The 13,656-nt window shown below is 36.7% G+C and overlaps 1 protein-coding gene across 1 annotated transcript; it reads right to left on the minus strand.

Annotated features, from left to right (window-relative positions):
- Positions 1 to 4,136: 4,136 nt before the first annotated feature.
- LOC104155636 (T-cell receptor-associated transmembrane adapter 1) lies at positions 4,137 to 10,771 on the minus strand. The gene is made up of 6 exons (XM_009703194.1): positions 10,669 to 10,771; positions 9,504 to 9,506; positions 8,957 to 8,993; positions 7,562 to 7,623; positions 6,203 to 6,261; positions 4,137 to 4,403 (listed from the first exon to the last, which is right to left on the minus strand). The coding sequence occupies exons 1-6, from the start codon at positions 10,769 to 10,771 to the stop codon at positions 4,137 to 4,139; spliced, it is 531 nt and encodes a 176-aa protein (XP_009701496.1).
- Between the last annotated feature and the right edge of the window lie 2,885 nt (positions 10,772 to 13,656).

The raw sequence follows: 13,656 nt of genomic DNA on the forward strand, positions 1-13,656 counted from the left end.
TCTATTCTGAACAAATACCTGCTTTCAACATTTTATTTCAGGTATGTGAATTCTCAGGAGGAGTTTGTATACCTACAGCAAATACATGAGAACGATGTGGCAGAGTCCCACAGGTTTTAATTGCAGTGTTCTTTCTTGGCAAGCAGATTGTTTTAGTGGTAAGTGTCAGGTCAAGTACACACTGTTTTATTGGCATTGCCCCTTGTCAGCTTTCAGAGCTCCAGAAAAGGAAAAAATCATTTTCCTTTGGCTTTACTTCATTTGTGGGCACACAGGAATGGTTTATGTTATTTTAACTCTTAAAACCAAGATCTTGTTATCTTAAGTGTTGTTCTTGAATGGAACTAGAAGCCAGCTTCAGTGCGGTTTACTCTGCAATAAGACAAGAACTTGTGCAATACACACACACACACACACACATTCTATCTGTTATCATTTGTATATTATGTTTCCTTCAACAACAGCAACAAACAGTTGTGTCTCAAATGTTTTTGTGGCTCATTTTTCTCCCTGTTCCAGACTGTAGGGGATATGTTTTATGAACTACCTTCCCCTTGGATTTGTTGAGGTACTTATTTCCCAGGATTTCTTGATACACCAATACTGAGAGATTACATAACTCCATGTTTTATGTTCTAAAGTAACTTAAAAGTAAACTGGAATTGGATTTTGGATATGTTCTGACTCTAGATAGGACTTCTGCACAGCAACCTGAATGCAGGCTTTACCCAGGTAGGAAGGTAAGTTTATTTAAACAACATAGCAATAATTCATTATCTCCACGAAAATTACTTCATAAGAATTTCAAGAGGTAGTTCTTGAAAAAACTTGAGGTGTTGGAAGATAAGCTCATTCTAATGCTACCTTTTTGGTGCTAGCAGTAGCAAAAAATGGGAGAAAGTTACACAATTCTTTTTAGTTTGATCCTCCAACATCCACTTGAGTCATCAGACTCTTAGAAGTATGATATAACCAAAAGTCTGTGTTGTTTTTCCTAACAATACTGTTTAAACAGCTACATCTGCAGGGATTGTCAGATGCTATAACGACTACTGGAGTATGCCTGTTCTAGACTTAGAAAGATTTCAAGGTGCTACTTGATCTCTCTTCCATTTTGAGCTCCGTTCTTCCTTTCCAAACAGTTTTGCTTCTTCCACTGTATTTCCTCTTGTTTACTCTTTCTTCATTGTTCCGTTGAACTGATACTTGAATGCTAAGCTTGTTGTTAATAAAAACAGCTTCCCGCTGCTTCCCTCTGCTTTCAAAACTGGAAAAACAGGCTAGGTTACTGAGATGGTATGAATTTAGACCTAGCATCTCCTTTTCTTACTTTGTTGTAATTAGTTGAAACTTTCTTTATACATCGAGAATTTAAGTAATATATGATAGTTTATGTAGGTCTTTCTCTAATGGCTTGAAAATGGAGCAATATTGAACATGCTCTTTCATGTAAGAATTCAGTAGTCATTCAAAACTATCCCAAAAAGTCATTAAAAAAAAAATAGGTCATTCAGCTGCTTATTTAAGCAGACAGAGGGTAAAGGGCTGGAGGAATAAAGCTAAGTCTGGACTGTGGCAGCATTAGGAGTGCCTTTGAAACAGTTGATAGGCCATTAAAGATGATCCTGAAGTGGAGTCTGTGAGAGCAGCGGTGAATAATTTAATGGAAGCAGTGAATAAATGTGGAAAGGAAGTATATATTGAAGGAGAAAATTTACAAAAGTGCCCTGCTCTTTTAGCAAGCTATGTTGCAAGGGAAAACAGCTACTAAAAATTGGCATAAAAAAATAACTGGACTAAACAATGTAGACTAAGAATACAGAGGAAACTAGATGTACCTAAATCCCATGAAGTGGACTTATTGTTACATGAACACTCAATGAGAGAACTATGTACTTCATTTTCATTAAATTAATGATCAGGCTGAAATGACAGGTTGAATTTAGGTAACTCATAGAAATTCTTTGACTTTGGAATTTTTAGAGGAAAGGCATAATCAAAAGTCCAAATGCTGTGAGACAAGTGGGAAGTGGCAACTTTTGTACAAAGTTACACAATTTATATTAAATGAAAATACAGCATCCCTTGCTTCATGTGTATGTTGGAAAATAGTAACAAATAGACTCTTGGGTATATACTTATTTGCTTGAGATTGTTTAAGAAAGCTTTCTCTTTTAATCATCTCAGAGGGCTGAGCATTGCATCTGACTTGTGCCAGCTAACTTGAAATATTTTATATAAATATTTTACATGTTAATGCTATTAAAACAATTTTGATACGTGAGTCTAAGCAAGAGTATGTTGATATGTATTTTATTACTTATTTTGTTCCTACTATGGAAGAAAGTATAGTTCCTTCCAATCTAATCAAACTAATTTAGTACTTCATGCACTGATATCTTCGTGTTTAGCTTTGGATCTTTGGCTTTGGCTCTTTGGCTTTGGATTTACCTTCCTCCTTTTCCTCCTTAGGATCTTAGTCGGGGTCATTGTTTAATATGGTCCTCCCCTAAAGTGGTTTTTATCTAGTCAACAGTATTTATTTTTGTGTATCCAGTGGTAGTTGGTCTAAGACCATGATAATAGTCACTTTCATTCCAAATAGGCCTTGTTTCTGGGCTCTAGCAGACAAATTTATATTGACTTGATTTCTGTACGCAAGGAAACGCCTAGCACAAGACAGGCAGTGACGCTGGGCAGCTTTGGCGGCAGGGGTTGAGCCCTTCCTTTTGGTCTAGCATAAAAGTTAAGGCATGCTAAAGAGGTTCATTAACTATGAGCTAAACTGAACAGGAACTGGCTGTCAAAGAACTGTTTCTTTTACAATTAATTTTTTTTTTCTTCATAAATTTGTCCTATCTCTGGATGTGTCCATCCACTTCTGCTTTTAGAAGAGGTGTTGACTCTTTTTACTATGGGCTTTTTGTTTGGTTACTTTTGTTTGGTGTTTTTTTTTTCCCTGGTAACTGCTTTCAGGGCTATCTCCTTCAGGACCTGAAACACTTACAGGCCTCTGTATGTTCTTGAGAGTTTCAAGCTCCTTGACACTGTCCTCTGCGTGGATTTTAAAGGCACTGATACCCTTTTTCTGAGAAGGCAGAACTGTCCAACACCTAGAGGTAGGCATATTACATCAACATGCCTTACTCTTTCCTGCTACTAGTACTTAATGACTCCCAGAATATAAAAATGAATCCCCACTCTATAAAAGTTTACTATCTGATGAGTTTAAAGTCTTAAGATGAACGTGCACACAGTGTGTGAATTATTTGGGGAAATAAAAAGCTCTTTTTACTTTTGTAAAATAGTTGGTAACAATGGCAATGTAAAATCCAATAGAAATTTAAACATCACATAGAATATTAGAAGGAAAAAAATCATCACTAGGAGATTTATTGTTACAGATCATTTGCTAGTATCTTTGTTGATTTTTGAATACGGCTGGATACAACGCTACGTTAGAAGAGTTAAGATTTGAGAGGTATTCTGGTATTGCTTATAGATGGAAACTAAAGATATATGAGGATATTATTAAATCTTGTGAGATGTACAATTACTACTTTAAACAAACTGTTAAATTATTCTCTAATTAGCTTTAGATACATTGTGTTATTACCATAGACCAGGCACAGTGGGAAAGTACACAATGTTGAACAGCAGATCAGTTTTTAATTGGGAAAACAACTAAATCATTAAGTGTGCAAGTATGAAAGGTGATTTCCTTCCAAAAGTATTGTTAAAACCTATATAGAAGAATAGTTATACTCTGGTAGAGCTCTACAGACAACAGAGTGGGTCTTCTGGGACTGTTTGAAAGTTGATGGTGGTTTTAAACAAAGGATTAATTTTTACTGAAATCAATACCATGTGAATGCTGAGATACCAGCTTCTACAACTCCCTTGCAAAATGTCTTCAGAAGGGCAGATCCTTCAAAGTGGCAGTCTGGATCTATCCAAACTTCTTGCTTAGTCTGTAAATATGCTTGGAAGACACTTTGGAACACTTAACTTACCCATTTTATACCATTGTTTGGTATGTCAGTTTGCCAGGATATTATCTCTAATCATTCACTGTTCCTGCAGAATGAACAAGCAGATCTCACATTATGATTACATATTTGGTTCCTGAAGCCACTTCAAATGTTCTCTCCTTTTGTAGTATGAATCAAACCCATTAATCTGATGGGATCGTCATGAATGGCTTCTACACTTGCTGTGTTTTCAGTAGCCAACTGCTCACTATTGAGGTAAATGCTAACTTTGGAAGCAGTCATAGTGGGGTTAGATGATCTTTCTTCTTCATCCTCCTCTAATGAAGGGTCTTTCTTTCTCCTTGGTTTTCTGCGTTTTCCTTTGACGCTATGATCAAGTGAGGCATAACACATCTGATTGGCAGACTCCACCTAGAAGGAAATTCACTTTATATTTAACACTCAGTAGTTATGCTTGCTTTAAAATTATGTCTAAGACTTTGAGTATGTCTACACTGTAATCATAATAGTGGCTGAAGTTTATCCAAACTAGCTGTAAATGAACTCATTAAAAATACAAATGGTTAAGCTGTGGCAGCACAGAAAAGAGGCCAGCATATCCTAATGGTAAATGACTCAGGTTCTTAGGATAGTGGCAGTAAGGAACAATTCATCAAGGTATTATTAGAAAGTGTCATGCTTTAACCCCAGCCAGCAACTAAGCACCATGCGGCCGCTTGCTCACTCCTTCTCCCACTTCGGTGGGATGGGGAGGAGACTCGGAAAAAGGTAATACCCGTGGGTTGAGATAAGAACAGTTTAATCATTGAAATAAAGTAAAATACAATAATAATTATTGTAATGAAAAGAGAGATAAAAAAGAGAGAGAGGAGTAAAACCCCAGAAAACCAAGGGACGCACAATACAATTGCTTACCACCCACTAACTGATGCCCAGCCCAGCCCTGAGCAGCGACCATCCCCTCCCAGCCAACTCCCCCAGTTTCTATACTGGCCATGCCACTCTATGCTATGGAATATCCCTTTGGCTGGTTGGGGTCAGCTCTCCTGGCCGTGCTCCCTCCCAGCTTCTTGTGCCCCTCCTTGCTGGCAGAGCACAGGAAACTGAAAAGCCCTTGTCTTAGGGTAAGCACTGCTTAGCAAGAACTAAAACATCCCTGTGTTATCAATGTTACTCTCATACTAAATCCAAACACAGCACTGTACCAGCTACTACAAAGAAAATTAATTCTATCCCAGCTGAAACCAGGACAGAAAGATTCTCTATGGGAATGAGGGTGGCTTATATAAATCAGTGCGAGTTCTTTGGGATGCAAGACATTATTTGATCTGGTTTTCTTCCCTTTTTTTTTTTAATTAGAATCCAGTTATTAGCAACATTTTTCACAGGCTTTGTCTGTGTAGAAAACCAAAGGTGGGTGATTCTTGTCTGTATATGTGATCTCATTTCCAGTGTAAAATGTATGCTTTTTGTGTCTCCCCTGCTTCTCTCTTGTTTTTCAAGCCAAATTGTCAAGCACTGTTGACATTGGAATTTTCATAATTATTCTGTTTCCGTGAGGTTAATGAAAACAAATGTCTAGATTAAAAAAGGATATTTCTACCCCCTGGAAGTATCCTGAGAGAGGCTGAAAATCAGTCCTTATGAAATACTTGGAAATCAACTCAGGAAATTTATTCTAGGAATGTTTCAATTACAGACAAATTTCAGTTCAAGCTTGTATGATTTTAGGTATCCAGGTATCTCAACAAAATACAAATCAATAGAAAAACAGTTGTCTTTCATTTGTTAAGGTATATAGGTTTTGTGCTGGGCATGAGAGCGCCAGTCAAACTCATGATTATCAGGTGATGCAGCCTGTGTTTTCACTTGGTTGATGTCCAAAATAAAATTAATTCTTTACATAAGCCATGGCAGTAGATGCAGGCTTAATTCAGCCTGATCTGCATGCCCGTGACTGAGCTTTATCAAGCCATATGGATGGAAATGAGCTGTCTATAATTCTCCTGCTCCCTTATTAATGACCCAGATTGAACAACGGGTCAAGTCTGTGCTTAAATTCCCTGACGAACTGAAACACTAATGCATGGTAATTTTTGTAATGAGCAGTGTGAAGATTTTTGTTATATATTGTCATGGGATAAACACAAGAACTCAGAGACAGATAACGTTACCCTAATTCAGGAATCCAGAATTAAAATTAAAGGTACCTGTAGTTGGTTAACTGGCCTTTGAGGCTGGGACTTCATCTGCTCGTAACAACATTCCTCTATCAAAGTAGAAAAACGTGTTAGTTATTAAGAGACGCTACTGAGTCTTAAAAGATCAGATCAACAGATCCTCCGTGTTACAGAATTAACTCCCTCCAGTTTACTTTGGTAGAAGTTTGTTTTCTTTTGAAATCACACACAGATCTTTCCCTCTATTTATAGAGGGGCAAATAGCTAAGAAATTCAGACATACATACTGTGAAAATGAAAATAATTTTCTGTTCATATGGATGGGAAGTTTCTGATTATTCACTAAGTGAGCATCATTTTAGACTGCTAGGAGGACATCTTGCAATTAGGGGATAACCACACACTGACATATTTTTCAACATAGGCAATCTTTTCTTTAGCTGAGAAAGAGGCTGTGAGTTGCAGCAGCTGGTGATTAAATTCTGTTCCTGGATCTACTTTCCAATTTCTGTAAACTTGGTGCAAGTTATTTTCTGATGCCATATCTCATTTTAGTCATCAGTAAAACAGATTACTTACTTCCTTACAGTTTTCAGACTTTAGTGTCAATGTATTTGAGTGTTGGCTTAGTTAAATTTATGCAAACTCTGTATGAAAAAGTTGGATGTGGGTGTTTTTTTCCCGTAGTTCACATACTTTAGTTTAGTTTTTGCTTAACCCCAAATAAGGCTAGCAAAAAAGTTGTGTTCTTGTGACTTAAATACTGCTTTAACGCCATAAAGCCTTCCAGAGACATACCCTCAGCATATCTAGCTCTAGCTGCAGTTATGTTACTGCCTTTAATGTGGTATCTCTCTGCCAAGGATTATTAACTTCAGCCCAGTAAAGCAGGGAAAAGCTACGTCTGCCCACCATTCAGGCACTGGGCTTGTTTCAGCATATTTGTCAATGTTGCTGATGATCTGTGGATAGCCACAGCAGAGAACTGGTACGTGTTTGTTTCTGCCAGCTTCTGTGGGAGCATTGACTTTGGGCAGTGAGCAGTATGTGTCTTAGATTGCTTTCACGTGCATGGATCAAGCTGTTATTTCAACTTTACGTGCAGCTTAACGTGTAGAAAAGCTCTTGGTTTTGAGATGCTTGGCTGAACAGGACTGTTTCGACTGTAAAAAAAAAAGAACCAAGTTCAGTGCGAGATCTGGTCTTACAAATAGTAATGCAGTGTCATGGTTTGCAGTTCTATCCCAAGTAGGTATTAACACAGGAATTGAAAAGGAATAGATTCTCAAGTCTGCTATTTGAGAAACGCAGAAAGTCTTGGTCAGTCAGCTTTGTAACCATATGTTTTTTATAGCCTCTGAACAGACGTGTTCTTAAAGTGAAGCTTACCTAAAATATCTTGATTGAGATTGCCATAAACTGGGTCATCTTCTGTGTAATAGTCATCATAGCTAGAAGGGGAATGGAAAAATACTTGTAATTCACAGAATATGCTTTCTTTAGGACCCCACTAGTCTACTCAAAACATTTTATACACGTATAGCAATCGCAGATTATATGTGATCTAAAAAATAAGACCAAAAATATCGGGAGGGGAAGAAATGGCAATATCTGTATTCTGAAGAGAGATTTGTTATCTAGCCAAGATTTGAATTCTTCTTTCCTGTAACTTAGTTAAGTATAAAGCTAATCTAAAGACTGCTAAGGAACTGTTTGATGTAGTTCTAGAAATATTAACAATCACTTAAAGAAACTCAGTTCATGTCCTCTGAGACCACTTTGCAATACAAACTAAAGCACTAAATGGGTTTTTTGGAGCAATGTTCTTAAAAAGTCCACTTTTGAGTCAATTAAAATACTTATGTCGACACAACCAGAGAAGACCAAAGCAAAGTTCAGCTTTGGATTTTTAATGGTATGTTGTGTTTCATTACCTGGTGTTGCTTGAAATTGTTTTTAAGCAAGTTTGTAAAATGAGAATTGTCAGTGGGAAGGACTGTGTAGCCTTGTTGCTGTTGCATCCCTATACTGTGCCTCGTCAAGGGAATGAAGTCATGCAATGTAACACCACTTTTTCAGTGGTATTTTTCAACAGATCAGCAGTAAAAGACAAACAGAGACTTCCCAACTTCAAATAATTTTGTAGTTGAGAATTGGTTTTGGGGAACAGGTGAAGGCTTTCGAATTTTTGTTTCAAAGGCCTTTTATATTTGGGTTGAGATAAGACTCTTTCCATCTCTGTTTTCTAAAGTTTGTTTTGGTTTTTTTTATATGGAATAAGAGAAACAGACTTGTAAAAGATCATGAGGTATTCAGCAGCTGTAAACAGACTCTGTTTTATTGCTTTTGAAGGTCATATGTAAAAGAAGAGTAGGAAACAGAAATACATGTAAACAATTGCTCTACAAGTATGTATTTCAGACTATAATTTATTATTGTTTTCTAAGAGTTCTTTTAAATTATTTTAGATTTGTTGAGTTTGAGTGATAGTACATAGTAGTTTAGCTCAATATCTTGCACTTCCTTCAGTAGATAAAATTATCATATTAGTATGCAATTATTTCATTGTAGATAAAATGATGGGAGTACATCTCTCACACTTGAATTTCTTTTTTTCCTGTTTTCTCTGGAAAACTTTTTTCCACAACCATCCTGCTCTCCAACATTACCAGGCAGGCTACACGAGATATTGGATTTTCCTCTATGCCATCCCTCCAAAGCCATCTGTCATTATTTATTGCTTATTTCAGCCTTGCCAGAAAGAAACTTTTTTATCCAACTTACCTTGGACTGTTGTCTTCATAGTCTTCATACATTTTAGCTGGAAAATTTGTTTAAAAAAAAAATAAAGTTAAGATAAAATGAAATGTGCTGTTTTAGAACACTTCAGAGAGTTGTCTCAACTGACACGCTTTTGATTTCACTGTAGAGAGTAAAATTGAAAGCTCTTGGCTCTCAGGACCTTGAGTTGTCCCCCTGCTTTTCTCATATACTTTTGACTAATACAAGAAAAGTTTGTGTTATGAGCCTGTGCTTGGCTGCAAGGTCTACATTGGTTTACAAGATCCCAAAAATGTATTGTAACACACACGATTAATTCCTTATTTTCTCCTCCTCCTGCTTCTACCTCATCTTATTCTCTGCCTAGGGAGGTGCATCAAGTGTTTATATTACAAGGTGACGGGTTTATTTATTTTACTAATTCTGCTGCTTGTAAGTCTGAAAGAGAGATATCCTGTGATCCACATGGATGAAGAAACTGAAGCAGAGAGGCAATAGCTACAAAGGGATTTATTGCTAGAGCCTGATTAACAACACGGGAATCTTTGACTTTCTACCCTCTGCTCCAGGACTCCAGAATTTACCACAGTAAACTCCGATTCCATGAGCAATGCAGCATCAGCCAATCTGACCGAAATCTTGCTCAAGGTTAGTTTTGTAAATGACTATGGGTTTTCATCATAGAAATATCTGCCTAGTAGCACTAACAGACAAAATAAACCAAAAAGCACCCCCGAATCCTGCCACACTCTAGCAGCTCTTTAAATACCCTGTAATAATCAAATTCTCTTATACTTGGTGAGATCAGTTTATAAGCACAGGCCTTCTGTTTATGTAGATTATGTATGTATTTGTGTTTAATGTGGTTGAATCCTTGAGTGTTTGCCTGCCCACCCACATGTGTATAGCACAGGTGCAGTTTTCACTGTGTAAAGGCAGTTTTCCCTGAACAGGAGTGGTGAGGATTGTATAACTTAATAACTATAGAATTGTATGCATAAGAGAGGTTGGACTGGCACAATCAATTCTGTTAAAAAAGTCATAGTTAACTTTAACCAAAACCAGAGAATGACTGTAGTCACCCTCTAATATAAATTAAACAAATCTGTTCCTTGTGACACATTGATTCGAGAGCTACATTAGGATCCCAGAATGAAAAGCAATTAGAACTTTTTTTCCCAAAATAAATTGGTTAAACATAAAATGTGTATGAAATCTGAAATTCAAATAAGCATTCAGGAATTTTGGGAGGAGAAAATTTTCTCAAATGTATTTTGTATCAGTGCAGCTACTTAAAATAATTTTTAAATTGAAATATGAATAATACTAGTTACATGAAAAGTACACTTAAGAAAAGGAAATTACAGATGTTAAAAATATACTTTCAAAACAAAAATTTAGCCAGAAAATTTACTAAATTCTTCACCTAGTACATGTTCTATTTTTTTGTATTCAGAGAATGAATTTGGGTAGCTGTTTTTAGCGGCAGATTGGGCAACTACCATTCATTCTGTAATCATACCTGACTCTTCTAAAAATTTTTAAAAGTTACATCCTCTCTACTACAATCTACTACAATCATTGTTGCGAAAAGGTAACTTCAAGATTCAAAAGAATCAGTTTGTTGGCTTGAAATCTCCCAGCAGTGATGGCTTTCTCTATAGACATTTTAAATGCTCAAACTCCATTCCTTACAGAGAGACAGCATTACTTACCTTGCTTCTTTTTCATACAGTGCGAAATGTTCAGTATCAATGAAATAACCAGAGCCAAACTCAGAAAGGCCAAAACTCCCCAGACAGAAAAATGGCAGTCCATTTCTGTAACCGAAAGAAAATAATTTTATAGTTTATGTTGTCTAACAGTTTTACTGTATTCTTTGTAGTTGGTTGATTTTTGCTTTCTGTAATTGAAGCTGCTATTTTGTTATTTACTCTGTGACACTCATTGCTATACAAGCTAAATAATTAATATCAGAACCAGATGCTAAATAATAAGAAAGCAACATCAATAAACTGTTAGCAGAACTACTGTTTCATAGGAATTCAGCCAAAGGTTGGGCTATTGGGTTGTCTGTAAGATGCACTAAAAATCAGAAATTGTTAAAGAAAAAAGTCATTTTAGTGTATAGCTTTGAAATTATTTTTCGAGTTTTCTTTAACTTAGTGTTTGCAGCAAATATTTGGACAAATTCTAGAGTTCATGAATGTAGTTTTGAAGATGAATTCAGTCAAAACAACTTACTTCACTGGAAACATCTCTGAATAATAGCTAAGACAGGTTTTAACAATCCCTGCAACAAATTTCAGAGGTTGGTTATATGTTTTCTTGCATCTCATATTAAAACCACTTACTTATTGTCATATCCTTGCTCTCCTTCCTGAGAAAGCAGAAGATGTAGTCATAAAGAATGAGCAGTAGTTGGGAACTGGTGAGCCCCGCAAATCTACAGCAGAGAAAAACTCGAACAGCTCCTGAAGAATCACTTGGTAAAAGGCGGGTCAACGTAATTGAACAAAGCCTCCTTTTGCACTGAACTCACCTCTCCTTGGAGTCCTGTTAAAAATATAGGAAGGAATCCTCCTGCACCAAATGTATTTTGTCATTTAATTAATTCTTTCATTAACCTAGCTCATACAAATTTTCTGTCACAAACTGTGCTGAAGAAAATAGCCTATTTGTGACAGTCGAATGGCCAAAATGATCAGCGTTGCTGCAAATGGCCGGTGAAACCCTTCATTGACAGAGGAAACGCTGAGCCAAATACATGAGTGAAAGCAGCTTGAAGCTAGATTTTTCACTTTCCCCAGAGGCATGTTTCATGTTCTTCTAGATTTGGAGTGTTTGAAATACAACCTGGTCCCAAAACCTAATGAACCCCACTGATACCGCACAAAAAAGTCTAGCTGGAGCAGAGCAGTCAAGGGGAGAGCTTGGACGATACTCTCAGAGCGAGGTTCGAGCAGGTCCTTAACACACTTATTTGGTTCTGATGTAGCTGGATTCCTTCTGGAGGCTGACATTTTGTGTCCTTCTTAAAGGAAAGCTGAGGTAAATGAGTACAGGAATACACTTTCCCATATTGCCAGCCAGGGGTAGCTGGGGGCAATGCATTTGCTCCTGCTGAGAAGAGGGAGTTTTGTTCCTTGGCCGACCAACCAGCTCTAGCTTAGCATAGGAACGGCCCCTTACAGGTTTTGTTCCCTAAGCATGCTGGTGTTGCAAAAGGTCTTTTAGTTTTGTTTTATTCCAAGCCACAGATGTTTTTATGAAACAAGATAAGATAATCCTTGGTAGTAAAAAATCACAAATCACATGGGCTTCTACAGCGCAGGTTTCCTTCCTGGTCAGAACTCCTTTAAAAGGAACAAAACAGAGTAAATAAGCTGCAACTTTCTGACAGACTTCTAGCTGCTTTTTGCACATGGTACTTCCAGTAGCCATTTATCCTTCCTTTTAAACTAAATATCCAATTTCCATTCCTTTCTTTTCTCCTATTTGAGTTCTGCCAAAGGTGTTTGAGGGTTCTCCATCACCGCGATGCTACTTTTCATGTTGAGAGGCACTTTTTTGCAATGAGATACAGACATTCACGAGGAGAGATGGCACCTCCATGAAGCAGCTACATGTTATTCCAGTTTTTCAGAGAAGGAATTAAAAGAAAGGGAGATCCTACCTTGAGAAGGTGTTATCAGGCCACATCAAGAACCACCAGTGTTTGGAACCTGGTTACCCTACATTTAGTCACTCAACAATTGCATCCAATGCAACCTGTCCAAAACTACAAGAAATCTATGTCAAAGGCAAGAAATTTTAAGTCTCAGTGTAGTGCCTAAATAATAAGTGCTATCCTTCCTTCTTCTCCTGTCCTTAGATCTTTTCTGAAGTGCTTGTTTTCCATTTTTCTTATGTTCATTTTGTATTTTTTTTCCTACAAACCGGTGGTTGGTTGTTTTGGTTTTTTTCCCAGGGAGCAAAAGCAGGATTGTGACCTAAGAGAAGGGAAGCACATGTAGCTGTGCTAGAAACTACAACCTTGTGATTCATTAAAATAAAAAGAGTGAGTAGATACCCAAAGTATAGTTCTGACTTAAGTTTGTATCTTTTTCTTGATACTGAATGCTGTCATTATTTTTCTGATTCAGGAATCCCATTTTTCCCTGGTGTTTCAGAGTAGAAGGAGAATTCCTAGTTTCAATTTGACTATTTTCAGCCCTTAAATGAAGTGGAGGAAACCAAAGGTTTGATGACAAGTATTATTTTCGTGTTTCAGCTTCTGATTCAAATTGGAATTATTATCTGGAAAATAGTAAAGTTTGGAAAAAAATTGTTGCCCTTTTCAGTTTTGAGTTTAACTTCTACACTATTTGAGCAATCCCACTTCTTGAAGGCTTTAACAATATTCTAGCAAAACAAAAGGCATGAAACTTGGATTTCTAATGAAATGTACCAATGTTTTAAACCTCATAATCTATAGTTCTTTCATAAACATGATTTTGAAAACTGTATGGGTATGGGGAGATTAAGAAAACAACATTTAAATTTATTACTAGCTGAACACTAGTTTATTTTTAAATTTATTTTAGACAACTCTGACTTAAACAACATCTGCTTGTATTTCAGTAGAATGTATGAAAGCATAAGTGTGACTTCAGCATTTTTTTTTATTTTTTTTTTGGTCTTTGCAATAGGAGCTATTTGTC

The sequence above is a fragment of the Cariama cristata genome, unplaced genomic scaffold (assembly GCF_000690535.1).
Source record: "Cariama cristata isolate BGI_N322 unplaced genomic scaffold, ASM69053v1 scaffold37816, whole genome shotgun sequence".
Lineage (NCBI taxonomy): Eukaryota > Metazoa > Chordata > Aves > Cariamiformes > Cariamidae > Cariama > Cariama cristata.